General features: G+C 42.0%; 2 protein-coding genes across 2 annotated transcripts; both read left to right on the plus strand.

Moving 5' to 3' along the window:
* The first annotated feature begins 483 nt into the window (after window positions 1–483).
* Window positions 484–9,563, plus strand: LOC113016588 (actin-related protein 3). Its single transcript, XM_026159501.2, has 12 exons — window positions 484–687; window positions 1,051–1,106; window positions 1,957–2,081; window positions 2,168–2,278; window positions 4,001–4,096; window positions 4,394–4,501; window positions 4,601–4,744; window positions 6,111–6,284; window positions 8,140–8,232; window positions 8,312–8,437; window positions 8,584–8,667; window positions 9,068–9,563. The coding sequence occupies exons 1-12, from the start codon at window positions 644–646 to the stop codon at window positions 9,161–9,163; spliced, it is 1,257 nt and encodes a 418-aa protein (XP_026015286.1). The 5' UTR covers window positions 484–643; the 3' UTR covers window positions 9,164–9,563.
* Window positions 9,564–11,414: 1,851 nt separating this feature from the next.
* Window positions 11,415–18,265, plus strand: LOC113016681 (transmembrane protein 182-like). The gene is made up of 5 exons (XM_026159691.2): window positions 11,415–11,720; window positions 13,878–13,974; window positions 14,062–14,190; window positions 14,275–14,412; window positions 16,420–18,265. Exons 1-5 carry the CDS (start codon window positions 11,550–11,552, stop codon window positions 16,686–16,688), a joined length of 804 nt encoding a protein of 267 aa, XP_026015476.1. The 5' UTR covers window positions 11,415–11,549; the 3' UTR covers window positions 16,689–18,265.
* The last annotated feature ends 9,180 nt before the right edge of the window (window positions 18,266–27,445 follow it).

The raw sequence follows: 27,445 nt of genomic DNA on the forward strand, positions 1-27,445 counted from the left end.
ACTCATGGCCCTTGATCAGTGGTCTTTGATCACAGTGTTTTGATCAGTGGTGGTTAATCAATGGTCATGAGAATCTGCATATTAATGATCAAGGAACTGACCTCCCAGCCCATTCGTTCATTCAGTGGTGCTGGTTTAAGTCATTATGCAAATGTACTGTTTATAAGGTTGGAAACCTGCAGTCAGCTGAGACTGAAGAAGTCACTTGGATGAGCGACGAAACATTTCTCCCACTGAAAACGCTACGTCCAGATGAACAGAATCAACTTTTTGTGATTTACTTACCTGGATGATTGAGCATGCATCAAGAAGATATTCATGTTGTCTTACTATTCATATTTTATTCCAGCACAGTTGGTGTGGATCACCGACAAGTTCAACGACAATAAGGGGCTATTCAACTGTTGTTCTGTTTTTCTACTGTTGCAGTTGGAGTCTCCGTCCACTTGGGGCCACAGTTGCCCGTCTGAACCTGCTGACTCTGCACTAGAAGAAATTCCACCGCACCCGGAAGCGCTCTCCGTTCGGCAGCTATTCTGCTATTCATTCAGGCTGCAGCGATTTCATTCAGCCGTTGTTGATCTCTCCGCTTGTATCGGGCGCCTCATTTACTTCTCCGTGGACAGATTGAAGGAGAGCGAGCATGGCTGGTCGGCTACCGGCTTGTGTTGTTGACTGCGGTACGGGGTGAGTAGGAGCACAATAAAAGGCTAGTTAGCGTTAGCTTGCTTTTCATTGACCACCTAAGCGACTGTCAAACTTCAGCTAACGCCCTATTCAGCCTTCAGGCTGGGGGCTTTTGCTCAGCGCCTCTCTGTTATTCTGAGTTCGTCGGTGAAGTCGGCGTTAATGCCACAAATCCAGCCAAAGTTTCCAGCTGCTTTATTTTGAAGGCTTTTTGTTCTTCCCTCAGCTTTGTCATTGCTGTTAGCTGCTGCTAGCCGCTGAAGCTAATGTTACTTCCTGGAGAAAGCAGCCCTCATATTACACACTTACGTTCGCTCAAGCCTGGAGAAAGTGTCTTATATCCCTGATTGTGTTCCCTTTTAGGTACACGAAGCTCGGATATGCAGGAAACACAGAGCCACAGTTCATCATGCCTTCATGTAAGTAAACAGACCCCCCCGCCCCTCAAAAAAACAGAACAAAAAACAAAACCACTAAAGACCTAAAACTAGTTTAAACACAAGGCAATGTCGAACATGTGGATTTATTTACGTGCTGGGATGCTGTTAGAGAGCATATTTATTATTAAACTGCATTATTCGTTAAGTTGCATAAACACCAGCAGTTTAATGTGGATTGCCTCTGTGTGGTTTAATGCAGGTTAACAGTTTCAGGCCGACTTCCTTTCACCCTAGAGATGTACCAGAGCAGTTAAACTGGTTTCCGTAAGGCTGGTATCATATTGGAACAATATTTTCTTATCAACTCACGCACAGCAGGTTTTTCCTGGCTCATAATGTAAATTCTAGTAGGGAGGGACTGTGGTTGTAAGCATGATTGGTCTGCATATATTTAAGGGAGTGGGTTAGACGTACCTCACAGATCACAAGTTGGACAAAGGATGTTTAATACCAAGACCTCAGAGCACATCCATGGATGCGGTGAAGGAGAACATGCAGCTGATCTGCTGTGGTGACCTCATGAGTGTGCGACGCCATCAAACTCTGAGCAACTATTTAGACAGGAAACAGCTGTCCTGTTTCCACTCGTGTGACTGAGTGTCTAAAATATCTTTGCCAAGCTAATTGTGTCCAGTGTTGGATGATTTTTTTGTTTTTTCTTGAGCCGATTGAATCTAAGTTTGCTCGACTAATGTTATCTCAGGATGTAAGTGCATGATCAATCCTGTTGTTCATAGTTATTTAATAAAATATATTTGGTACTGTGCTGTACCAAATTTTTGTTTTTCTTCCACCCGTAGTATTTACAGTTTACATCGTTTGTCTGCAGGTATTGCGATCAAAGAATCGGCCAAGGTCGGAGACCAGGCCCAGCGCAGGATGATGAAGGGAGTTGATGATTTGGATTTTTTCATCGGGGACGAAGCCATCGATAAACCGTCGTATGCAACGAAGGTGAGATAAACGCCGACGTGGGGGCCGAGTCAGATTTGTGTTTGAGGATCGATATTAATGCTGTTTTTCTCTCTTTGCGTCCACAGTGGCCCATCCGTCACGGGATTGTGGAAGACTGGGACCTGATGGAAAGGTTTATGGAGCAGATCATCTTCAAGTATCTGCGGGCAGAACCTGAAGATCATTACTTCCTTTTGGTAAGACCAGAGCACTGTGGGTTAATGGTAGTTAGAGCTAAGCAGCAGGCAGGGCCCTTCCTCTGTTTTTTCTTGTCTACACCAAACACAAACTTCTGTTAACTGTGGCCTAGAGGGCAAAACACAGATGTTCTCAAAAGTATATTTGCGGGATCAAATTGTCTCAGTGTTGTGAAACTGGTGCGACCTAAATAATATAATAATTCCTCTTGTTCCTATTGGTCGTTTACCATTACATGTCATTACATTACAGTTGAGTCCCTCTGGGCGTGGTTGTTATAGTGACACGGCTTGAAGTACTGTGACGTCATTTGTATGCGACACAATCACAACAAAAATCGCCTCAAAGCACTTCATATTGTAAGGTAGATCCTACAGTAATAGAACAGAGTAAACCCCTACAATCATATAACCCTGTGAGGAAACACTTTGGCGACAGTAAAAAGGAAAAGCTCATTTTTAACAGGAAGAAACCTCCAGCAGAATCAGGCTCAGGGATGTGCAGCCAGCTGCTGTGACTGGTTGAGGGTGACGGAGGAAGGTGGGACAAAAGACATGCTGTGGGAGAGAGCCAAAGAATAACAATAACTAATGATTAAATGCAGAGAGGTCTATTAACACATAGTGAGAAAGCTTCCCCAGCAGCCTACACCTACTGCAGCATAACTAAGGGAGGATTCAGGGTCACCTGGTCCAGCCCTAACTATATGCTTCAGCAAAAAGGAAAGTTTTAAGCCTAACCTAAGAGTAGAGATGGTGTCTGTCTCCCGAATCCAAACTGGAAGCTGGTTCCACAGAAGAGGGGCCTGAAAACTGAAGGCTCTGCCTCCCATTCTACTTTTAAATACTCTAGGAACAACAAGTAGGCCTGCAGAGCGAGAGCGAAGTGCTCTAATAGGGTGATATGGTACTACAAGGTCATTAAGATCAGATGGGGCCTGATTATTTAAGACCTTGTATGTGAGGAGCAGGATTTTGAATTCAATTCTGGATTTAACAGGAAGCCAATGAAGGGAAGCCAAAACAGGAGAAATCTGCTCTCTCTTTCTAGTCCCTGTCAGCACTCTTGCTGCAGCAACATAACAGTGGACAGACTCTGGGACCACATTGTGGGTTTGTGTGGAGCCATTTCAGTTTTGATTTTCATGAGGAAGACGGACTTCATAACTGATCGAGAGACGCCACTAACTGGCCAATCGGTGGCATTTAGTATGTTGACATCACATTTTCGGATCACTTGGAGCCCCTGCCTGAACAGACACTAAAAAAGTAATTGGTACTAGCTGCTACCGCCTAATGCAGGGGACTGGTGCAGGGACACCAGTCCACGAGGGCCGGTGTCCCTGCAGGTTTTAGATCTCACCCTGGGTCAACACACCTGAATCACATGATTAGTTCATTATCAGGCCTCTGGAGAACTTCAAGACATGTTGAGGAGGTCATTTAAATCAGCTGTGATGGTTCAAGGACACATCTAAAACCTGCAGGGACATCGGCCCTCATGGACTGGGATTGGGGACCCCTGGCCTAATGAAAGTCGAGCTGTGCCGAGTAACCATCAAACCATCTCAGCCTCGCCTCTCTAATCTGTCAGACGTGTCCGCTCCTCTGCAGAGAGTTTGTTTTCAATACAAACTGCTAGGGAATCAAGAGTACAACAAAAATAGCAACGACCGTCTCGTGTGAACGATCAGCCTAAAATCTTCTGTCTTCCCTTTTCAGACAGAGCCTCCCCTCAACACACCAGAAAACAGAGAGTACACAGCAGAGATCATGTTCGAGTCCTTCAATGTCCCCGGCCTCTACATTGCTGTTCAGGTAAGACTGCTGCAAAGGCTTTTCTGAGTTTTGGAAACAAATCCCTAAAAGTTCAAACCCAGCACTCACAGCTGGTTCAAACACTGAGCTCAGACGTGAGAGCTGCGTGCGTATAATTAGATTTGTGTGTTTGACTGAGAATGTGATTCCGAGGATGTTTTATGGGGAAATGCGGGTTTTCACTTCTTCTTTTTCAAGGTTTCACAGTTTGTTTGGGTTGTTCTTACTTCATATAAATGCACATGAGTGTCCTGAGCGTAAACCTATGTTTCATGATTTTTTTTTCTTCTTCCCCAGGCTGTCCTGGCGCTGGCTGCCTCCTGGACATCCAGACAGGTGGGAGAACGAACGCTGACGGGGACGGTGATCGACAGCGGAGACGGGGTCACGCACGTCATCCCGGTGGTCGGTGTCGCGTCTTTTTTGTGATTATTAATTGCTTTTTAGCTCCCAGTCTCACTTCCGCTCCCTGGAGCTCTAATCCTTTGCTCTGTGGCGTTCCAGGCTGAAGGCTACGTCATCGGCAGCTGCATCAAGCACATCCCCATCGCCGGTCGAGACATCACATACTTCATCCAGCAGCTCCTGAGGGAACGAGAGGTGGGGATTCCTCCAGAGCAGTCTCTGGAGACGGCTAAAGCTGTCAAGGTCAGTACGCTTCATGTTTACCAACCAAAGACAGGTTTAAAAAAAAAGAAAAAAAAGCCCTTTTTTCTAATGGCCAGCAGGGGGCGATAAAAGCAGCCAGACTGTATAGAAATATATGGGAAGGTGAGCCTGGCTTTCAGTTGATCTTGGATTGGAGTAAAGATTTTCCTGATGAGTTCATGGTCTCAGTTACTAGGTTAAAGTCTTAATAAATATGAAATTATGCTGCTGTGCAGAGTACAATGGACAATAACGCAGGGTCAGTTCAGTTGCAGAGGGGGTTTCTCATCAGCTTCAACTGCTTTGGTGTCAATTAAATTAACTGCAGGAGCACTAGAGAGGCGACAATGAGACAACCCGCAACAAAGGAACGGTTTACAGCTGGAGGACACTCACATTTTTCAGTCCTCATCTTTTCTGACTATTTTTTAGTAGTTTTGCTTTTGGCTAGTCTCAGTGTCACTACTGCTAGCATGAGACGACACCTGGACCCTACAGAGGTTGCAGAGGTAGTCAAACCCCTCCAGGATGGCACATCAATATGTGCCACTGGCAGAATGTTCGCTCAGAATCAAAACACAAAAGCCCGGCACTATGATTGTGGATTTTCTTAGCGAGTACTGCTGAGGTAAAAGATCTGGGGTGCAGCTGTTCTGTTGCCATCACTCCTGCCTTAAAGCTGGCACTTCGTTACTGAAAGAGGCATCAGCAGGTCATAGCAAGAGTGCAGACAAACCGGGAGGATTATGTGACAGCCTTGGCACACAACTTGAGGGATTGCTTCATCTCTGTTGCTAACTGCAGGGGCATGTTGGCCGAGCTCTGTAACAGAGTTTAGAGCGACAGAGTTTAACTGGGCCTCTGTTCACGAGGACACCTTTTGTGTCGTTGCAAACAGCATGAGCACCAGTTTGAGTCATTGTGAAGCTGTCCTGTCCATGCGGTGTTGTTGTTGTATAGATTTTAATTTATAAATGGAAACTAACTCAAGATGCAGTCTGTAAGAAAACAAGGCAGAAAAGGAAGTGATACCTCTGACAGATGATTGCGTGCTGCTTCTGTCAGGTACTTATCAGTTTGGCCACTAGAGGTCAGTGTGGCATCAGAAGCATCAGAATCTGAGAAACTTTATTAATGCCAGAGGGAAATTGAGTTGTCATAGCAGCAAATATACAACAAACTTCAAGCACTCATATAAAATGATTTTAGAAACAGATGCTACTAGAAGCCATAGTTAAATTATACTGAAAACTGGTAGCCTCTCCATTCATTCCAGAGGTTTAAAACGGGAAGCTCGTCGTTGTTTGTTTAGTTCCATGTGCATTTGTCTTACAGTATTGCCAAATATTTTGTGCTGTGTTTTTAGGAGCGGTTCAGCTATGTGTGCCCTGACCTTGTTAAAGAGTTTAACAAGTACGACACAGACGGCAGCAAATGGATCAAACAGTACACGGGCGTCAACGCCATCACCAAGAAGGAGTTCACCATCGACGTTGGGTACGAGCGCTTCCTCGGCCCTGAGATCTTTTTCCACCCTGAGGTACAGAACACGCGGACACGCTTTGCTCACATTTCCTCTAATTTATAAATATATATATATATATATATATATATATATATATATATATATATATATTTATTTATTTATTAGGGGTGCAACGATATTCGTATCGATATTGAACCGTTCGATACAGTGCTTTCGGTTCGGTACGCATATGTATCGAACAATACAACATTTGTAATTTATTTTATCAACTTTCCTTCTGACGATGCTGTCTGTGTTGAGCGCTCAGTGAATCTGCGTTCGACTGCTCCGCCTAGGCTGCACTGTCGAGCGCAGATCCACTGAGCGCTCAACACAGACAGCATAGTCAGAAGGAAGAGCGCAGGGCAAGCTAGCGAGACAGAAGTTAAGCTCTCCTTGCAACATGGACCTCCCCCATTCAGATCTGGCGTTTGGAATTATTTTGGTTTTCATGTGACGTATGACCCTGAAGGTAAGCGAGTCATGGACTAAAGTAAAACAGTATGTTGGATGTGCCATGCAATGCTCAATTACATGGGTGGGAGCTAGTGTGTTAGCGTAGTTAGCTCGTTAACGTGTTGGCCGTCTGGCCCCATGCACGGGGCGATCGGCGGTAGCTCGTTAACGGAGATTTGCCGTGTTGTGGCGTTAAGGTCATTTCAACGAGATTAACCTGAAAGCACTAGTGGGAACACAACGAATATGACTGCACGTTTACACCGACATCATCCTAGTGCAAAGACAAAAACAACAAGCATGCTACTAACTTTAGCCGAGTCATTTAGACAGCTGTTAGCACGTGATTCTCCTTATGCTGCTGAGAATATAGCCCAGAAGAAGCGGATAGTATAGCTTTTATTTTGGAAAGAGCCATTTCTCTGTAATAAACTCTCTTTTCCAAAGATGAGTGATTCCTCAATCAGATACAGGGCTCGCAATATCGCTAGCCCGACGTCCCGGGGCTAGCGATTTTTTTCAGTCGGGCTACCAAAATCTATCTCTTCCCTGCCCGTCGGGCTATTGTAGGAAGGAAAAATATATGTCAATGCTTTTGCATTCTTTCAGAAATGTAGCTGGGTAATTATGTCATTGGCATCGGTGAGCCACTGTCAATATGTGACATATTGAAGTCGCGTTTGAATTTGCGCTTGTTTTTTTGCTTTCACTTTGCAATCGTGCGAACTGTGTATAGAGAGCGACAGCACTGATCTGTGAGTGATGATAATTTGTGCACCAATTCCTCTGACATCGTCTTATTAATCGTTAGCTTACTACGTAAACATGACAAGTGAAATCTCCCGCAGCAAGCTTAAACATGTGAGAGGTTGATCGCGCAGAGAATCGCTGAGCTTATGTGAGTGCGTGTGTAAAAGCATTTCAGTTCTGCTGAGCCAAATAAGACAGGTCAGGGTGAAGAAGTGACAGCCAAAGAAAAGCTTACCACAAAACAGAGAAGTTATGACAAATCAGACTATGAGGCAAAAAGAAAGTGCAGCTTTATGGTTTCATGGACAAAATAATTTCTGTGGCTGCAATATGATGAGCTAAATAACCAGGGCTGCACATAAGTGGTCCACAGGTGCGCATTCGCTGTCAAAATAAAAAACGCGCACAAGGGTTAGGGTTAAATTTAAAAACTGTACTTTTGAGTTAAAATATATATTTATAATTTTAATAAATGACAAATTAAAAAGGCATGAACATTTTATTTTGTATCGAAAAAATATCGAACCGTGACACCAAAGTATCGAACCGAACCGTGAATTTTGTGTATCGTTGCACCCCTTATTTATTTATTTATTTATTTATTTATTTATTTATTTATTTATTTATTTATTTATTTTAACTTTACCTTTTTGTTTTCATCCAGTTTGCCAACCCAGACTTCACCCAGCCCATCTCAGAAGTGGTGGATGAAGTCATCCAGAACTGTCCCATCGACGTCAGGCGTCCTCTCTACAAGGTAAACGCACACCTGTCTGCTTCTGTTTGAAACATGGACACGCAGCACATAGCAGTAATTATTTTGTGTTGTGTCACAGAATGTCGTGCTCTCCGGAGGCTCCACCATGTTCAGGGACTTTGGCAGACGCCTGCAGAGGGACCTGAAGAGGACTGTGGACGCACGACTGAAAATAAGCGAAGAGCTGAGCGGTGGGAAGTTGAAGGTAAGGGGGTAGAAGTAGCACGAGGAGCTGATACAGGCAGCTTCACATAAATCTGTGAAACATTTTGCTCCGCAGAAGAACTTTTTCTTCCAAAGCCTGCAGGCTTTTCAGTAAACTGTTGAGCACAAATCATCTTTGTTTTGCAGCCCAAACCCATCGATGTGCAAGTCATCACCCATCACATGCAGAGGTACGCTGTCTGGTTCGGAGGATCAATGCTGGCATCTACTGTGAGTATTTCAAGGACATCTGTACTTTTGCACTGCAATCAGTGTTTTCATCATAGTAGTAAATACCCTGTAGTTACACTCTCTAGTTCTAGTGATGTAAGCTGTACGCTTTTAACTCCATAATATATGCACACCGTTAGTACCCATGTGTCCAGTACTTACTCGCTTTACTACCCAGTACATACCCGCTGAACTATCCAAAATGTATTCTCTTAAGTATCCAGTACGTAAAAGAACTTATTTTGTAAGTTTCCTATATGAAGGTGCGCATTAGAAAGAAAGCTAACAGGCTTCTTTTGCAACATTTAAGCCCTGAATTTCTTTGTTTACACTGTGATGTTTCCAAAATGTTATTCAGTATTTAAGTTTGCTTTGTTACATTTGTGTGTTGCTTCTGCAGCCCGAGTTCTACCAAGTGTGCCACACCAAGAAAGACTACGAGGAGATCGGGCCAAGCATCTGCCGCCACAACCCCGTCTTTGGAGTCATGTCTTAGGCGATGGAGAGAAAGAATGCATTCAGGGGAGGCCAAGAAGAGGAAAAACAAAAAACGGACGATGCAAGACCTCACGTGCTGTGCAAGTCCCTCCAGCCTTTGCACGGATGCTCCGACAGATTATTTGTATAGAGCTACAGTGGACCAAACAAACTGCCAGAAGAGTGGCAGCATCCTCACAAATTAGAGGAAAGAGGTGACTCAGCCCAAAGGATCCTCAGATAAAATGTTTACTGCAAGTAGGCTGATGATGATGATGATAATAATAATAATAATGATGATGATGATAGGTGATAAATCTTTAATTTCTGCGTGCCTCATATATGTACTTACTCTATCCTCACAGGATTGTAAAATGTAATTAATCAACATGAGTCCTGTATAAATGCAATTCTGTGTATATGGGTTGGGTTGTGGTATGTGTTCTGTACTCTAAAAACTGAAAGTGTAACGGTTGTTTTAAGAAACACATCATGCTTTGCTACGCGATTACTCAAAAGCTTGGAGTCACTTTGAAATTTTCTTGTTTTAGAAAGAATATTAGATTTTTTAAAATCTCATGTAACATGAAGTGGATCAGAAATGTATAAATAACTCTGTAGGCATACTTGGGTCCATTTTCTGTAACCATCACTCCTCTTTTAGTGGCATATAGTGTTCCCCAGTTCAAATTTCGCATGTTAAAAGGCCGCTAATTATGCTAGCCTGACTGAAAACTGTCCCGCTGATTTAAAAAGCCATGCGTTTAGTTTTATCGATGTCTGGGGCATCATCGTTTGGGGTCAGTTAAAGTGGAAACAAACAAGGCCTAAAGTGTTCTCGTTCTAAGAACTGAAGATTTCAGTCTGTGGTGTGTACCAATCCTTTCTTCGAAAAGCCGAATCTGGCTTCAGCCACCGGTGCTGAAGTGAATGCATAACTGACTGGAAATAAGTGCATCTTAGGGCTGAGAGTCTCACAGCTTCTCAGGTGGCAGCATCTTTAAATGGTACCTGTAAGAGTAACACTGTTCCAGTTTGTAAAGGGATAGTACACACTGTTGTATGACAGATTTAATTTTTCTGCAGTTTTCATACAGAGAAAAGACGAATGGTTCAGATTCATTGCCTCTTTAATCAGCACAGCGTTCAGCTTCGCTATCATTATTGGAAAAGTTTTTATAAATACATTTATATCTAAATGACCAGTCAACCTTTTAACAAGAACAAAATGTTCTGCTGGGTGATAAAGGAGCGATGCTTGCTGAAAACGAGACCCTGCATGAGCCTACATCGATATTTTAATAATTCGAGGAGCCTCTGTATGTGCATGTGCTCTTGGCTTGTGTCAGCAACTGTTCATCTGATCCACTTGTTATTTGGCGGGCGTATTGCTGGGCTCCCAAATACGTGCAGTATAAAGTGCAATGAAATAATCTGGATGGGCGTTCCTCGTGAGGACAAAGTCACTGCTCTCACTAACTGTGAGGAATCAGGGAACATCTGTAAATGGTAGCTACTCACATAGCACGCACTGCCCTGCTTCCATTTAAATTTATTAATAATTTGTGATGAAACAATTAAATCTCAGAGCTTCTCTTTCAAGGACAGCTTTTTTTCCAAGTGACCCCAAAGGCAGCCTTTCTGTGCAGCAGCTTTATGATAATCAAATGGGTGCAAGCATTAAAAAAAAAGAAGGAAAAAAATAGAAATCACCAAAACAAACTGACCATTCCCATTTCCTTTGTTTTTTTTAAGTACCCTCAGTACCTGGAAGAAATATTTATTTGAATTTACATGAAATTATTTGCTCATGTTTGTTTCTTCCTGGTTCCTCCTGCAGCATTATGACAAATCACCACCGCTTTGCTCTTTTTTTTAAATTCCCCCCCCCCTCATTTTGTATGAATCATCTCTTGAACAACCCGTCTTTGAAGGAAAAACAAATCGTATTAATATATGAACATGCAGTTTGAATGACTTGTTGGACTGTCACTGTTGCCTAGATCTGTTATACTGGATAGCCTTGTACTGTACCAAATCTGGATTTCAATGCTGGCATTCCAATAAACGCCAAGGAGATGTTTCTTCACGTGTTGATTTCTCTGTTTCGGGCTTTATTATCTTGTTTGCTTTGCTTCTATTTTTAAATGTACCCATCCTATTTATGTGTGTCTGAGCCCTGGCCTCTGTAACTGTATCCCTTCCAACATATGGTGCACATTTATTTTAATTCAGCCACCTTCTTGTGCCCGATTGGTCAGCAGTAAAAGGGAAGCCCTGTGTAGAGTGTCATGCGTAATCGACATGTCCAGCCTCTTAGGAGTCTATCAGACTTTTTAAACATGACATGCTAATAGAGTAAGAAAGAGAAGCACCGAGACGGAGGAATCTGGAAAGATTTAAACATGTCGTCCAGCCTGAGGTTGAAGGTGCTCCTCTTCTTTGCTCTATTCTTTGGAGCAACAGGGTTTCTCTTCCTGATTCTCTCCTGTGGGACTGAGTACTGGCTGCTGGCTGCAGAGTCCTGCAGCAACCCCGGAGAACACAGCCTGAGAGACGGGAAGAGCAACGTGAAGGTATTTGAACTGTGCAGGAGCGACGAGTTGATTTATGTGATGCCTTTTAAGAAAGGGAAACAGTAGTTTATGAGTAAAGATGTATTTATTAACATGCGTATTTAAAATAGGAATATGCTTTGAAATATAAAAGTTACAAAAACAGACTGAATGACTAACATAACATGGAAAACTGTTAATACGCAAAATTTGTCATTTAAAAAAAATGAAAAGCAGATTTTTCCACATTAAAATATGTTTATTTATTAGATAAAACTTAAATGATAGCGTAATGCTGTGAATTTGTATCTAAAATTTGAGTCAACATCATCAATTTATAAAAGAAATAAGTAAAAATACACAAGAATGTAATTTTTTTGAGCTACTGCAACTGTATTTTAATGGAATACAGGAATTTTTGTTTTTTTATTCATGCAAAATATTTGGTGCCCAAAGTGCTACCTTTTTTTATGGGTTTAACATAAACAACAACAACAAAAACACTCAGTATAGGATTGCACCAGCCAGATTTCTCCTGCATGGCTAAGATCAAAAGATTGTTACATCTTTTAACACAAATCTATTTTTTCTCATATTTCAGGCCATTTAAAAGACAAAAGTGTGTATAATGTTTTATTATATTTTAAGAAATAAATGTTGACAAATGTTAGTGCAATGCTAGTGATTTTCCATTAGCTCTCCCAAAGCTGATTTGGGCTGAGGGGCCTGGCAAACCTTTACCACTGCATGGAAATCACTGGACCAGAGGCCAGTACTTGGATTATATGGCAACAGCGTTACACTTCTAATCTGCACACAAACATAAAATGATTTTGTAACAAAAAAGACTGAAAGAGCAAAATAATACTAAAATAGGAGTATAACAGGGTAAGTATAACAAACCAATGTGTCAACATGTTACATGATGCCATTATTTTGTCACAGTAACCTTCATCACCATTGTCAGGCTGCTTATTACACATCACTTTGTTGCTGTCATGCCGCTAGTGGACCGGGTGCAGGCTCTTGTTGCCTAGGTAACCTTGTAACACCCATGTGAACTGTGTTCTTCGCTGTCATTGGTAATCGCTTCAATTGTGCACCTCAAAGTTGAGAAAAGTTTAACTTAATGATGACAAATTTTATATATATTCAGTCAATTTAATTGATTTTTGTGGAGTAGCCCACAGCACGTCCTATATACTGTGTACCATGGGTTGCATTTCTGGCTAGTTGGTGATGTTTCACACCACTGACCCTTCACATTTGCAAAACAACCGATGTTATTTTAGGCCCTGTGCATGAGAAGGGGCTGAAAAATAGACATATTGTGCATCAGATACGTTATCTATGACTTTAAATGTCTCCAAATTCACTTTGTAGCTGTAGACCTACAAATTGAATATTTACATAGTGTCTCTGGATGGTGATACTTGAGACTTAAATGAATGGACAGAGAAAATCAAATCTCGGCCACATGAGAGAAGATGAGGTCACAAAGTTCAGTGTGCCAACTTGCAGTATTCCCCCAGTTGGCTTTTGCACCACTCCCTTCAGACCGCACATGTGCACTTTTTTATGGATCTGCATTCAGATGATCAGGCTTTTATTCTTGCACTGATATCCTTTTGTCCTTTGTCCTGATAGTTTTTGCATTGCTTAAAATTTCAGTATTCTTTCTCTTCTTCTACTTTTTGGCTGCTTTAACTTGATTATCATGCACTCTAGATTCATTTGAGACTCTGTGAAGATCAAATTGACACACAAATTAAAAAAAAAAAACGCCAATCCCATCAGGATGTTTTTGAGCATGATCCTCTTTCAGTGTAAGCTAGAAGAGCTCCAGTGGAGGGTCTCTGGGTGCAAACTTCCTCAAATGTGTCTGTTTGCTGGCAGCCGATGGACCCCCAGTCTTTTTCTGTAGCAGGCTCTGGTTACCCTGACACAGTAAACCTGCCTCTTATGCTGTATCCCATAACTTAAACATCTCCCTGCCAGAAAGCACTCACTGCATTTGGATCTTGTTCGTTCTCCACACATTCTTGTAATGAAACCTGGGAGATGAGTGGCTCTGGAGTAAAATTCATTGAGGTATTCATTAAAATTGGCTCCAAACACGGGTCAGAAACAGGGTTTATTTCCACAGCTCTCATCAGATGTTGTTTTCTGATCCGACAGAATTCACAGGGTGTGACCATTTTCCATGAGGGTCTGTTCTGGCGGTGCTCCTACACAGCCTTTTCTCACGATTACTCAATATGGGACCTTTGGATCTGTGAGAACCTTCATTACGTGTTTTATAAATGGCAAAAATAACACAGTGAACCTTTAATTGTGACAGCTGCCTTTCCCCCCTCTTCAGCAAACCAGCCTCTACCAAAAGTGTGCGAGGTCGCTTTCCTCTTCCCTTTTCCTGCTAACAAGCCGGTAGAGCTGTGGGATGAGCCGCACAAGTTTCCTGGACAGCCTGTTGAACGCAATGCGGCCACTGGTTGGCATCACTTTGTTATACAAGCGGCACATTGTCACTGTAAAAACAGCACTGAGCACTGACTGGCTGTCGTGTTTTCCTCAGTTTTCAGGATCTGCTGGACCATCTTCTTCGTCATGGGTTTGGCGGCGATCATCATCGGTGGATTTGTTGTCATCTGTGCCGGCCCACTGACCAACCACAAGCTCTATAAAGTGGGCGGGGCTCTACAGCTGCTTGGCGGTAAGGCTAAATATAGAATTGGAGGCTTCTTCTCAAACAGATCCTCAGAAGCTTTCTTCAGAAGGAGACTATCATGAGAACATTTTAAAGTATGTTGTGAGATTTCTGCCCCCCAACAGAAGAAATTGTATAATTTACTCCATTTGTAATGACAGTTTTGGTCACAGTCCTCTTATCCAGTGTCCACCTGTCTCTGAAATAGGAGAACTATTTTTGTCTGGTCCCTTATTCACTAGAGATCATCACAGCAGGTACACTTTTGCCATCTTTTCCACTCCACATGCGCTTTCTGACACAGTCTGAAGGGAATATGGGTCTCTGGCTAGAATTGAACCAGTGACCTTTCTCTTCCCCAGTGAATCTACAAACCACTACACAGTGAAGCCAGTGTTCTGGCTTTGATTTCTATGACTGGCCAGGAGTGCTACAGCAAACGTAGCCATTAAGTTGTTTAAAGTGGCTTCCACCGCTTATATCCACCTCCGTATTTGTGTTCTTCTGCTCTAATTGAGTATCTTTGCATGACTGACAGATCAAAATAATCCTAATTTATCGTATGCTGGGCAAACCCTGCCCTCTGTAGGCCACTTTTTCTGACCAGATTCAGTTTTTTAACAACACCTTTTTTTTACTTGTTTGGATAAAATGTGTTTTAATTTAAAAATCTATTTATGTACTTTCATATCTATGATAAATAATGTAGGATTGTTAAAAAATATTATATTTAATCTGCATAACGTGCAATAATTTTGATTAGCTGATTCGGAAGAATTTATAAATAAAATAAAATTTTGCACAACTTCAAAGACATAAACATGTCTTTTATTTTTAATCCTTTTAAGTAAAGTAGCTTAATTCTAAAAATCATTATAAACATTAATGAATGTTAAACACAAAGTTTCTAGTGCAGATTTGGCTTTGGAATAAAAGAAAACATAAAACACAAATTGTTCATGTTCAGAAAAATATGTTTTACAATTTTATTTTCAAAAGATTTTAATGCTTTCAGCTACACTACAACTAATGTAGAAAGTAAGATTAGTAGTATTAGTGGTATTAAATTAGTTTTAGTAGCATCAAAAAATAAAAATATTTTAACTAGAAATCACTGAAACTAGAAATAATGTAACATTTAATAGAGGTTCACATTTGTTAGCTAACACTGCCTCCAGGTCTGTGTAGCTCAGTTTTAAATGAGAACATGTTTGGAGGTTGTGTTTGAGGAGTTTTATTTTCTGCACATTTAACGGTTTCCCTGTTTTGGTGTATTTGTTTGCTGAAGCTCTTGGCTAAACGTTTATCTCAAGAATGTAATTTGAAAGTGTGCGGTTCCAGCTAACCCCAAACACCAATCATCAATACCTTTAGTCTCAGGACATCCTTTCCTCTTCTGCAGAGATCACTCAAGTTAAAAAATCGGAAAAAATCTTTGTTACGAGCCAACATTAGTATGAAAATATTGGTAAGGTCGCAAAATTTAGAAATTAGAAGGGAGGAAAGCCTTTCCCGTGCTTTGGCAAACATGTGAGCCATGTAAAATGTTTTTATGCATGCTTCCAATTTCCTGTTCTACGCAGAGGAAAAACTGAAGAAAAAACAGTCTCATTTCACAATGACTGCATTGTTTGTACTTATGAAGCGGCACGATTTATTGTTTTGCTTTGAGCAGTCAAAACAGGCAGTAAAACACGACCTGCTGTGCCACTGACTGGTAAAAACCTGTCCTGCAGGTTTACACGTGTCCCACGGAGTGAGGACAAAAGTGTAGTAGATGACACGCTGACAAAACAAAACAAACAACACAGTATTTAACAGAAACACATCAGCTGAGAAAGGCTGCAACAGACGTTTTGTAAAATGAGTAGAAATATTTAAACTGCAGATGTCATCTGGCATTTTTGCTCCCATTACATTCTTGATTCTCCTGTAAAGCCTGGTTATTATGTCTGTATATCTTATATCGATCAGAAGCTGAATGACCTGCACTGTTTCCCGTGTGTCTGTTAGGCGTGTGTCTGTTCATCGTGGTGGTGATGTATCTGATGTGGATCCAGGTCCTGGACACTCTGGATCAGTTTACCCTCCACCAGAAAGCCTCTCGCTGCCCGTCTTTCCATCTCAGCGTCCAGCACGGCCCCTCGTTCTTCCTGGCTCCGGTGGCCGTCTTCTTCTGCCTACTGGCCGGCCTCCTCTTCGTCCTGGTCGGACGAAGCATCGAGAGTAAAGAGCTGGACAGCACGGACAAAATCTCGGAGATTTCGACAGATGAGCTGTGAATACAGACAGTCGACTGGTTCAAAAGTTCACCGCTCCACGTGTCTGGAGTGAAATGCCGTGTGCTTGGTGTGTAGATGAGTTGCGGATGTGGAGCTGATGATGCTTGAGAAGAAAAACAAATGTTTGTGGCTTAAAATCAGTCACAGGAGGCTCCTGACGAATCTGATTTTGTCTTGTACCATCGACTGAATGCTGTGATTTTTAGTCTTTTTAGTTGTCTCGTGTGTAGCAGCACTGTAAGCATTAAAGAAATGCTTACAGAGTCCTGGCCAATGATATTCATGCTGTTACCATCCTTTATATACAGTTTACAGTCCATTCAGATGATAGACTGTATATAAAAGCTGGACATAACCAATGTGATGTCAAGCATTGGCATTTGAACTTTCCTTTTTGAAGACCTAATGTTATCATGGCGCCAGAAGTGACCATATCTGGAGTGCTAAGTGATTACCTTGGTTAGTAAGCTTGCATTCATAAACTGCACATATCTGCTAATTAGTACTAAAGAAACACCAGAATTTAATTCGCCAAAACTAAATCAGGCTGCATTATTAATCAGATAAGTTGATTTAAAGTTATCCAAAAGGCATCAGGACCACAAACACAGAGATGTTGAGCTTCGTGAGGCCTCGAAGAAAGCTAATCGCTACAACTGCCTGAGTAGGCTTCAAGCTCCTATTTGAAAATTCATTCAACAGGACTGTTGTTTAATTACTGTAAAGTTGAGCATTACAACAGTCTGCTTACATCATAACATTATAACAGTATAGCTCACACTGAGTCATGTCGGCTTCATTTTTCAGGTGGCCGCCACTTCATTTAAAGTGGAAATGTTGATTGTGTTGTTGCAGAAATAACTGTGTGTTTGTTTTTAATACAGTGACATTTGATTGACTAGTCAAATGGTTTATGCCATTATATTTTTCTCTGATCTCGTTTTGGTTAGAGATTTATTTTGTTTTTGTTTTAATTTACGTGATCGTATCGCGTGTGCTTGAATTACTGTTTACCTCATTGTTGATACATTCTTTTGTTGTAATTGAAAAAATATACAATTACACAATATAAAAAGTTAAGAGAGGGCATCAAACCAACGTTCATACAGGACAATTTTCAACACATCAAAAAGCGTCATTTACATTAAAGGCCTAAACCTTGTGCTCTTTCAGGTTTGTTAGTCATTAACGTGTGTTACTTAAGATAGTAGGATTTAGAGGAACTGCAGGACTTACGTGGAAGTCCAGAGAAGTTTAATATGTAAGAAAAGCTGGTTGGAAACTGAGCTGTTGAGACTCGTTTTAAGACATTTGACAGAAACAAAGGGACTTTGCCATTACTGTGATGTACATGACGGGACTTGGTGATCCATAAAAGTAGAGTCGACCTCGTAGGTTAAAGCTGCACGGACCTGTGATGGGAATTTTTGCGGTCACCAAACTGAAACCAATGTAGGGGCGTGTACCAACGGGCGCGTACGGGGTTAAAATCAGTTTGCTTACTCAAATATTTGTTCAGTTTCATGTTCGACATTTTACTCCAGTCAATAAACTACTGTAACTTTACATTTACTGCATTTTGCTGTTTGTAAAGGTTCGTTTTTTCTCTACTTCTACTCAAAGATTTCATTGCATTGACACAGCATACGGATAGTAATCGAGCATATGTGCATATAAATGACGACCAGAGAGTTCAGATTTCATCTGTTGACAGTTTAAAGCCACAGTTTTTACTCTGTCGCAAGAAAGTAACTTTTTTTCCCCCAGTGAGTAATATAATTCTTCTAAATAAAAAACTATATTCTCAAAAAGCTTGATGTTTTCAAACAGTTATTTAGGAAACTGAAATAAATTCTAGACTCATTAGAAAAATAATGTAATTCTTCAAGCATTTTTCCATTTTATGACCTATAACTAAAAGAATTTAATTAAACAAATGTATTGAAAATTATAAGAATATTCTGTGACTTATAAATACTGTGCATCTCTCGGTCTAGATAAATACATGCAGCATGCATCATGGGGAAGATTGCTGACGTGACAAGTGTCCAGATGACACTCATCCTCGGAGGGTAAGCTTAGGAAGTCCTTGCTGAAAAGGCTGGCTGTTTGGGAAGGTGACTGTAAGGAAAGGTTTGGTACAAAAAGCTGCAAAAGATACAGAGATGTGCTGGCGTTAGAGGAGCTTCGATCACTGAGTGCAAAATCAATGCAGCGCTTCATGCCTCCATAGACTGAAAAGAAGATTTCTGCAGGGAAAAGGTGCAGTGATTTGTTGAAACACGTACAAACATACATATAAATACAATATATAAGGCAAAAACAGTTTGTACAATTCTAACAAGCTTGAAATTCGATATTTATTTTTCAGCACAGTCTGAACTCTCTCATTAAGTCGTCTTCAGGAATAGTTCTCCAGGCTTCTTGAAGGACATTCAAAGCTCTTCTTTGGATGTTTCTGCCTTTTGTTCTGTTCTCTGTCAACATGATCCCACACTGCTTCAATAATGTTGAGGTCCGGGCTCTGGGGAGGCTGATAGTGCTCCACTGTGTGATTTTCTATCCAGTACCTGGTTACTTGTTCACTAGTACTTGATTATTATTTCTAGCAAATATAAAGATCTGGATGGATCACATCAGGATTAGTATGATTTAAGAGTAAAATCAGAGGCAAGCAATGCTTGACAGGAAGTCACTCCAACCGTACAGCGATGTCAAAAGGACCAAAACACAGAAAAGCTTCCATCAGTGAGGATAAAGTTAGTCATTGCAAATGATTTTTCTAATCTATTTAACAGATCCCATTGTGATTAATGCTTCCCCGCTCTCACTCTGCCTTTATTATAATTGATAAATCAAGTTTGACAAAAGTTGAAGAGAGGAAGGCCGCTTCAGGGTGCGTGGAAGCAGTGAGTAGATTGAGTGTGACTGTGGCTGCCTGTCATGAGGACATCAGGCTGAAGATCTGAAATGCTGGGTCAGAGGGATGGGGATAATAATAAATTAGACTGTCATAATCCATTTTCTGATAGGAGGGCTGCTTTGGCCTTCATGTAAAGACGTCTGGCAGCCACTAGAGGGCAGAGTCGGCTCAGGATAGCGTTTGGAAGCGTTGCATCACCTCATTAAAATCACTCTTATCCCCCTAGTAGATTCCTTACGATGATGTCCGACAACATGGCAGTGAAATGCAGAGTCGCAGTGCACACATCAGATTAGGTTTGCTAAGGGAGGGAAGCAGGAGTGAAATTTGTAAGTGATAATTAAGTCAACTCATTCAATTTTCTCTCACAAACAAAAGAATTATTATTTTTTCCTTCCCTTGAAATGAAGTATTACTAACATTATATCACAAGGAGGAGGAGGGGGTGGAGGCCCACAGTCACACCTTTTATAATTGGAAAAGGCAAACAGAAGTGAGACCTCGAGATGATACAGTGACGAAAACGAGTCTTTCATTATTCGTTCACGTCTCACGCTCCTGCTCTTATCCGTCCCTTCTCTTCTTAATCTCCGCTGTGAACTAGGTGAGCATAATTACACCTGAGCATGTCACGTTCATTCCCCCAGCTGTCACCAAACATCTCTGTCACCTCCTCGTCGTAGCCCAGGGTTGATCTTTACTTTCTAATAAATGCGAGGAGATCCAGTCACAGCACTTGGTCATAGAGATTATGGCAGATTCATTACTCGATCCAGGAGTGCTTTTGGGAACATGCATGCACTCGTCGCCACTGCCAGGAGTCCTTTAAGTTGCGACATCACACTTTTGCAGTGGACAGAGCTGTCTGCTTAAAGGAGCTTACCGCAAAGAAAAGCAACCCAAGGCATTTATTTTACACCCTCGTAAAAACATTGTTTCATAAAAATAAAGAAAGATTGTGCAAAGGTTGATAGATTAACCATCATTTATCAGCTTTAACTAGCAGTTTTTTCTTGCTTCTGTTGTCCTTGTGAATGGAAGGGTGCCAAAACTGGCATCCCAACTGCTGGGGCAGGTCAGTCTTTACCAGCATTTTCCAGCAATTTCTGTGCCATTTTCCAGATGGCACAAAGAGAGGTGGCTGCTTTGTTTCCTGTTTTGACTTCTCCCTTTTCAGCTCCACTGCTGGAATGATGATTTTCTTCTATCATTTAGGAGAAAACTGTCAGCATGCCCCAAGCCCCTGTAAAAATCTTTATGACCAACACATCAACCATTAAAGTGCCCCTTAACCAGTCCCTTTTGTCCTCCCATTCATGTTCCTTTATATTTTTATTAACCTCTGTGGTTTCTAGGAAAGGTCTCTCTAAACTCAATGAATACATCAGAAATTTACCTTTATATAGTCGCCTCAGGGCACTTTATATTATAAGGTAACGACACTGCAATAATAGAGAGAAAACTCCAGCAATCAAGCAACTTTGATTGCTAGACAAAATAAGGAGACATCAAACGACCCCCTATGAGCAAGCACTTGGCGACAGTGGGAAGGAAAAACTCCATTTTAACAGGAAGAGATTTAGCTGCAAAACCAAAGCCCTTATACCAGCAATAGCCTAAAGTTAGCTATGCTAGCCCTGCTTACATTACCATTATCAGAGTTCACGTGATGCACCAACCAGCAACTTCATTAGGTACACCTTTGCTGGGTTGGAGCCCTTCTAATTAAAGAGCTGCTTAATTTCTTCATTGCAGATTCAACAACAAGGTGCTGGAAATTTTGGTCCATGTTGAGATGTTAGCATCACACACGTGCTGCAGATTTGTCTCGTTGTGGAGGCCATTTCAGTACAATGAACTCAGTGTCATGGTCAAGAAGTCTGAGATGATTTAAACCGGTTAGCTATGTATGCCCAGTGGCCTAATGCAGCGGTCCCCAACCCCCGGGCCTCAGACCGGTACCGGTCCATGAGTCGTTTGGTACCGGGCCGCGACAGTTGAGGCTCAGGTGTGAAATGTATGGTTTTCAGGGTTTTTATCGGTTTTCAGCGTTATTTTGTTATCTTTAGCTCGGTTTTCCTGGGTCTTTTCACGTGTGTTATGAATAAATCTTCTTTTTTTTGGTACCGGTACTAGTTTTATTTCTTGTATTTATCCGCGACACCTTAAAGGCCGGTCCGTGAAAATATTGTTGGGCATAAACCGGTCCGTGGTGCAAAAAACGTTGGGGACCGCTGGCCTAATGGATAAGGCACTGGCCTCCTAAACCAGGGATCATGGGTTCGAGTCCCATCTGAGGTGATTTCCAGCAGTGGCGCAGCGGAAGCGTGCTGGGCCCATAACCCAGAGGTTGAAACCATCCTCTGCTAGGGCTTTTAGATAGCCAGCTTTCTCTCATTAATGCAAGTTGTCTCTATATGCACTCACTGGTAACGCCATTTCTAGTACTGGGCTGCATCCCTTTTTCCCTTCTGATCTCCTTTAGTTCTTCAACAAGTTGCTAGAAACATTCCTGAGAGATTTTGGTCCATGTTGGTCCATGTTGACATGATAGCATTACACAGTTGCTGCAGATTTGTCAGCTGAAGAGAAACTCCTGTTTCACCACATGCAAAAGATACCCTGTTGGATTGGTTGTGTGGGAAAATCCCAGCAGATCAGCAGTTTCTGAAATACTCAGAGCAACAACCACGCCACATATATGTGATATATATGATGGTTGATATATATGACACATGATGTGCAGCCCCAGTGGCCTAAAAGATAAGGCACTGGCCTCCTAGGCCAGGGATTGTGGGTTTGAGTCCCATCTGGGGTGGGTCCATAACCCAGAGGTCAATGGATAGAAACCATCCTCTGCTAATTCTTCCAGATATCTGAGTTTGGTGGTTCAAACTGATGCAGCTCTTATTAAATCTGACAAGCGTTTTTTCACTTTAGTTTATCTGAACCTCATGGTTTATCTTAGGTTTTTCCAAAACTTCTCCAGGCCTCGAAAATACTGTCACATTGCATTTTTCCAGATTCTTCATGGCCTTTTAATCCCTATTCCGAAGATTAAGTTAGCATAAGATATCAGTGACTAGATTTTGTAGGGTTGTGGATAACATTAAAAAAATAGGAGCAAGTCCTATTTTTAGTCCTGAGAGACTAAAATAACATCTTGGCATGTGGTTTTGTTTCTGATGATGCTCGAATACAGTGCCAATGATCAAAAAGGCAGGCTTGGGTTAATGTATGTATATAATGCCACTGAATCAAGCACCCTCTGCAGTGAGAAGCTGAAATAATGAAGTATAGAGTTTTTTTTTTCTTTTGCTGCTTTCACAACATAACAAATATAATGAGCATCCTTTAAAAGCAGGACACGGCCTTTCGTCTGATCCCCCGCCTTCCCCGAACCTCCCCCTGTTTGCTTTGCACGTTGGTACACTCTGCTCTACCTCCACATTACCCAGAGGCCAACCCAGGGGGCGCAATTATTCAGGCCTTTGCTCAGCCAAGTAGAAGAAATTAGCCTCGTCTCCCGAACCAAGACCTTCTAACCTGCACCAGGACCTCGGGCTGCCTCTCTGACTAGCACGACCCCATGTGACTTCCCTCTCCAGACTTCATGTTTTCCATACATATGAGCCCGAGCTGGCCGGAGCCACGCTCGGCTTCCATATGGGCTCTCTTTGCACTGGCTGGCGATGGTGGGCTGGGGAGCTGCAGGTTATAAAATCCAACACCCCCACACACCACCGCCGTGCACCGCTCCTGGGAGAGGAAGCTGGCGGCCTCGGGCTAGTGATGCGCTTTTACAGCAAATCAACATTTAAATCTAAAAAAAAAGGATAGCATCTGGGCTCAGATGTGTCATTCTGCGTGGCCTTAAAGCTCCGATTACAAAAGAAATATTGAAAATTTAATTTGCGAATACAACCAGAAGTTGTGTAACCTTTACCAGACACTTCACATTCAGTCAAATTACTGCAGGCAATGATCTAAATGAGCAATTATGGGAAAGAAGAAAATGGTTTAATAACTCCTGTGATGACAGAATATGGTGTGCAGGTGTAAGGGCAAAGAAGAAAAGCTTCTCTACCTCCCTTTTATATTTTTATCTTGATCTTTTCTTTTGAGTCACAGGTGATTCTTTTTCTTACATCTGTGCTTTCAGTGTCTCACCTTACCTTTCAGATTTTTTTTTCCCTTTTTCTGCCCTCCATTTCATTTATTCAGGCAAGTCAGTGGTGGATAATGAGGTCTGTGGCCTGGTGCTGTATTCCCCAAGTCTCTGGGTACAGTGAGGAAATTCTCACAGCTTTGCAGCTGCATTGCAAAATCTTCCAGCAACCTTGTCCACCGGATAAACGGCTGTACGACTAATGGGGGGTAACATCCAACATTAAATTGTTGACACACAGTGGACCCATACAACGACATATTATCAGGACAAAAATCACCTAGACTTTGAGATTTGATCCAATGAGAAATGGAGATGTTACCCAGGAACTCTGGGAATTACACCGGTGTTATATTTATTACATACCATGAACAGAGTGGTTTTCTTTTCTGTGTTTCCTGAATTACACCTCAATTTTAGGGTGTTTTCCCACCTGTAGGTTGTTTACTCTGTTCATTCATCAGTTGATGAATTTGTAAATTTGTAGCTTTTTTCCATTGGTTTGGTTTGTTTTTGCACAGAGAAAAAATCCAAGTGAACCAAAATGCGTCACTACAAACCATGTGAGAACATTCAGTCTGCTCATTGGCCAGGTGTGTCTGGGGCGGGAGCAACAAACATAAATACAGGAAGAAGGTGCAGTGTGAGAAAAAGGAGAACTGGCGTTCTTTTTACGACTAGTTGCTAGCCCGTGCAGACCTTTGCACAGCTATAGTGCCTTCCTGCATTAAGAAGACAAAACACACGTGGTTTTTTTCACGAGTCTGTTTGGAATCGTATATGGGCCAACTGCTCTAAAGCGCAGCTGGTAATTACTTTTGTAATTACATGTAGGTGTGACAAATATGCAAAGAAGAAATAAGAAAGTCATGACTGTCATGCTGTAAAACTTGCAAAAATACAGTTAAACGTTCAGAGGGCAGATTGGAGTCTTTGCCAGGCTGATTCTGGCCCCCGGGCCTTAGGTTTCACACCCCTGTGCCAGGCTAAACTATGGTTTTAGCAGCAGGTCTGTTCCCATAAAAGCTGAAGTAGCAAAGTGTGTGGACTTACACTGCAAACGTAAACACTGAGTACAATTATGTAACGCAAAGAAGAACTACACATAGCCCTCTGTGGGGTCCGTGGATTTTATTTTTCTAAGCTCAGATCCTTGAGTACAACTGACCAGGTGACAGGTGGATTGACTTTGAGCAGTTAATTCCATCTCATTTCATATATTGGGTGAATATCCCTCCTGCAGCCTGTGCACACTGTACCCCCCTTCTTCCTCTCTGCCCGTCTTCCCTCAGCTCCCCACAGTCTGTTTTGCACTCCCTTTATCTCTTCTTTATGACAGGCCTCTTACCTTGTGACTATAGATATCCCTGAGCCTTATCGTGGTGAGGGCCAAATGAGGCACAGGAGGAAATGATGGCTTTTCTTTATCTGTGGCCTCTCCAGGCCGCTATTTCATCAGGTCAGTGTGTGTACATTTGGAGAGGCAAAATGCTTCTATTGAACTAGCACCCACAGCCGTGCCTCTTGGCTCCAAATAGGCTTTACCTACTTGTCCATGTTTTCTCCCCCTTGTTCCCACTTATTCTGCCTCCCCTCTCTCTTCGCCTCTCCCTCGTTCCCTCACCCTTTTCCAAAGAAAGCGATCAGCTCTGTGCACTGGAAGAGGGAGCAGAAGACGGCGAGAAAGATTAAATCCAAGTTTCTTTCATCCGTGAACGCTTTCATCTCTGGTTTTTAGCAAACAGAGAGAATTATCAGTGCCGCGACTGACGAGGGGCGGGGGTGGAACAAGGGAGGAGCTGGAGACGAAGAGGAGGAGGTGCAACGTAAGGTGGTAGCCAACTGGGAATAGGAAGGGAATCCACTTGCCGTGCAACCTCTGGTTTTGTTGAGCATTAGGTTTATCTACTGAGTACCAGGGGAGCTCCTTTTTGTCTTGACTCACTCTTTCTTACTATAGAAAGCTCAAGTTACCTCTGAAGACCATCAGGAACATCACCACATCCCTCCAAGTCTCAATCCGACTTATAGATTAGGTGTAAAAAGCACAAAACGAGCCATGAACAGGTAGACCCAGCAGACCTAAGTCAAAAAACAGTCTCTTATTTAAGACCAGCGCTAATCCATCCTTCCAAAAATGTCACCAAAACTAAGCAGATGATTTTTTTTCTCCCCAATCTATTCTGTGATGCTTGGCATGCCGTCTAATCTCCACTGTTCGGAGTGTTTTTTCATTAAATTTGTGTCAGGACTAATTTCGAGGGGAATGAATACAGATGTCAGGATGCCATCGAATCCCATCGCGGGGCCTTTAATGAGATAACAGGCTTTAGTCAAAGAATTAGCGCTATTGAAAAAAAAGAAGAAAAAAAGAATGAGATTAGTTCAATGGGATGTGGATGCAGAGTAGAACAGGGTGAGGGAGAGAGGGGAGACCAGAGTCATATCAGACCTGCCCTGCCAAATCACAAATCTATTTCCGACACTGGTATTAATTAACAAACTAAAGCTGCTGTTGCATATTGATTCATCGGGGTGCGCACTTGTATTATCTCCTATTAAGCAGGAAAAAAGGGGAGATTATATGAAGCCTTCGGGGGCGTTTTATGGATCCTGTGAGACGGTTAAACCGTGTCACGGACTCCAGAGCAACAAGACGAGCTCCCTGAGTTTCTGAGCGTGTGTGTGTGTTTCCTCTTGTTGCCGCTTATGTGGGCTCGAATGCAGACTTAAGCTTTAAATTTGATTATTTTTGGTGAACATTTTTCAATTAGCCGCACAATCCCTGAATATATTTCTGTGTGCAGACACATCCGTGCACAAGTGCAGACAGCGATTTTATAAAACTGGGGAAAACAATGAGTCCAGCAAATGTTGTTTGTGAATCATGTACAGACGTGGAAAAAATTGTTAGTGCCTTTCTGTTGAAGAGAGAAAAACTCACCAGAATAACTTTAAAGTGACACAAGTTCTATAAACAAGAGTGTATAGAGAGCCCAACTCCCCCCAAAGGACAGGCGACACTAAAACTTTGATGTTTTATTGTGTTTTTATTACAATATGGTGACGATGGCCTGCTTTGGTGTCATTGTGATGTGATGTAAGGTGTCGTATTGAAAAAATAAAAAAGTTTGTTGTAAAGCTCTGTTCGTGACCTAAATGGTTTACTTTGACCTTGGGCGCTAACAGTGAGATCAAGGTCAAATGGTTAGCTAACTATTACCTAGATACTCATGCACAGACCCTGCACAGATTCAAGACACCCTGCACGTTGCATAACTGAGCCCTCTCCACTGCAGTGTCCAAATTCAGGGGCTACATCCTTTGAAAGACCTGACCTACCCGGGTCTTCGAAAACCACAAAGGCCGGACGTGAGCGGTTGTGAAATTGAACAGATTTGCGTAACCAGCTATTCCTGGCCTTACCTCAGCGTATCTTCAATCAACTAGCAACAGTGACAGCCTGAAACACACAGCTGTAAGGTGTAAAAATGCAACCAGAGCTTCTGTACCTTCGTCACCGACGTGATTTGCATCTCAGGCTGAGAGATAACCATGTCCCAGTAAAATAATTTAGTTTCATCTACAAGCTTTTAGATATTACATGTTAAGTTTAACTAGTTTTACAGGTAATTTCAGCAACTCAATGACCAGAGATCAAATGTA

The sequence above is a fragment of the Astatotilapia calliptera genome, chromosome 23 (genome assembly GCF_964374335.1).
Source record: "Astatotilapia calliptera chromosome 23, fAstCal68.1, whole genome shotgun sequence".
In the NCBI taxonomy this organism is placed as follows: domain Eukaryota; kingdom Metazoa; phylum Chordata; class Actinopteri; order Cichliformes; family Cichlidae; genus Astatotilapia; species Astatotilapia calliptera.

Excerpts from the sequence above, each read along its gene's own strand:
- LOC113016681 (XM_026159691.2), top strand. The coding sequence starts at position 11,550 with ATGTCGTCCAGCCTGAGGTTGAAGGTGCTCCTCTTCTTTGCTCTATTC. Across the intron at positions 14,191-14,274 it reads TGAACGCAATGCGGCCACTG|TTTTCAGGATCTGCTGGACC; the intron begins GTTGGCATCACT and ends TGTTTTCCTCAG. Across the intron at positions 14,413-16,419 it reads GGCTCTACAGCTGCTTGGCG|GCGTGTGTCTGTTCATCGTG; the intron begins GTAAGGCTAAAT and ends TGTGTCTGTTAG.
- LOC113016588 (XM_026159501.2), top strand. The coding sequence starts at position 644 with ATGGCTGGTCGGCTACCGGCTTGTGTTGTTGACTGCGGTACGGG. Across the intron at positions 2,082-2,167 it reads AACCGTCGTATGCAACGAAG|TGGCCCATCCGTCACGGGAT; the intron begins GTGAGATAAACG and ends TTGCGTCCACAG. Across the intron at positions 2,279-4,000 it reads AAGATCATTACTTCCTTTTG|ACAGAGCCTCCCCTCAACAC; the intron begins GTAAGACCAGAG and ends TTCCCTTTTCAG.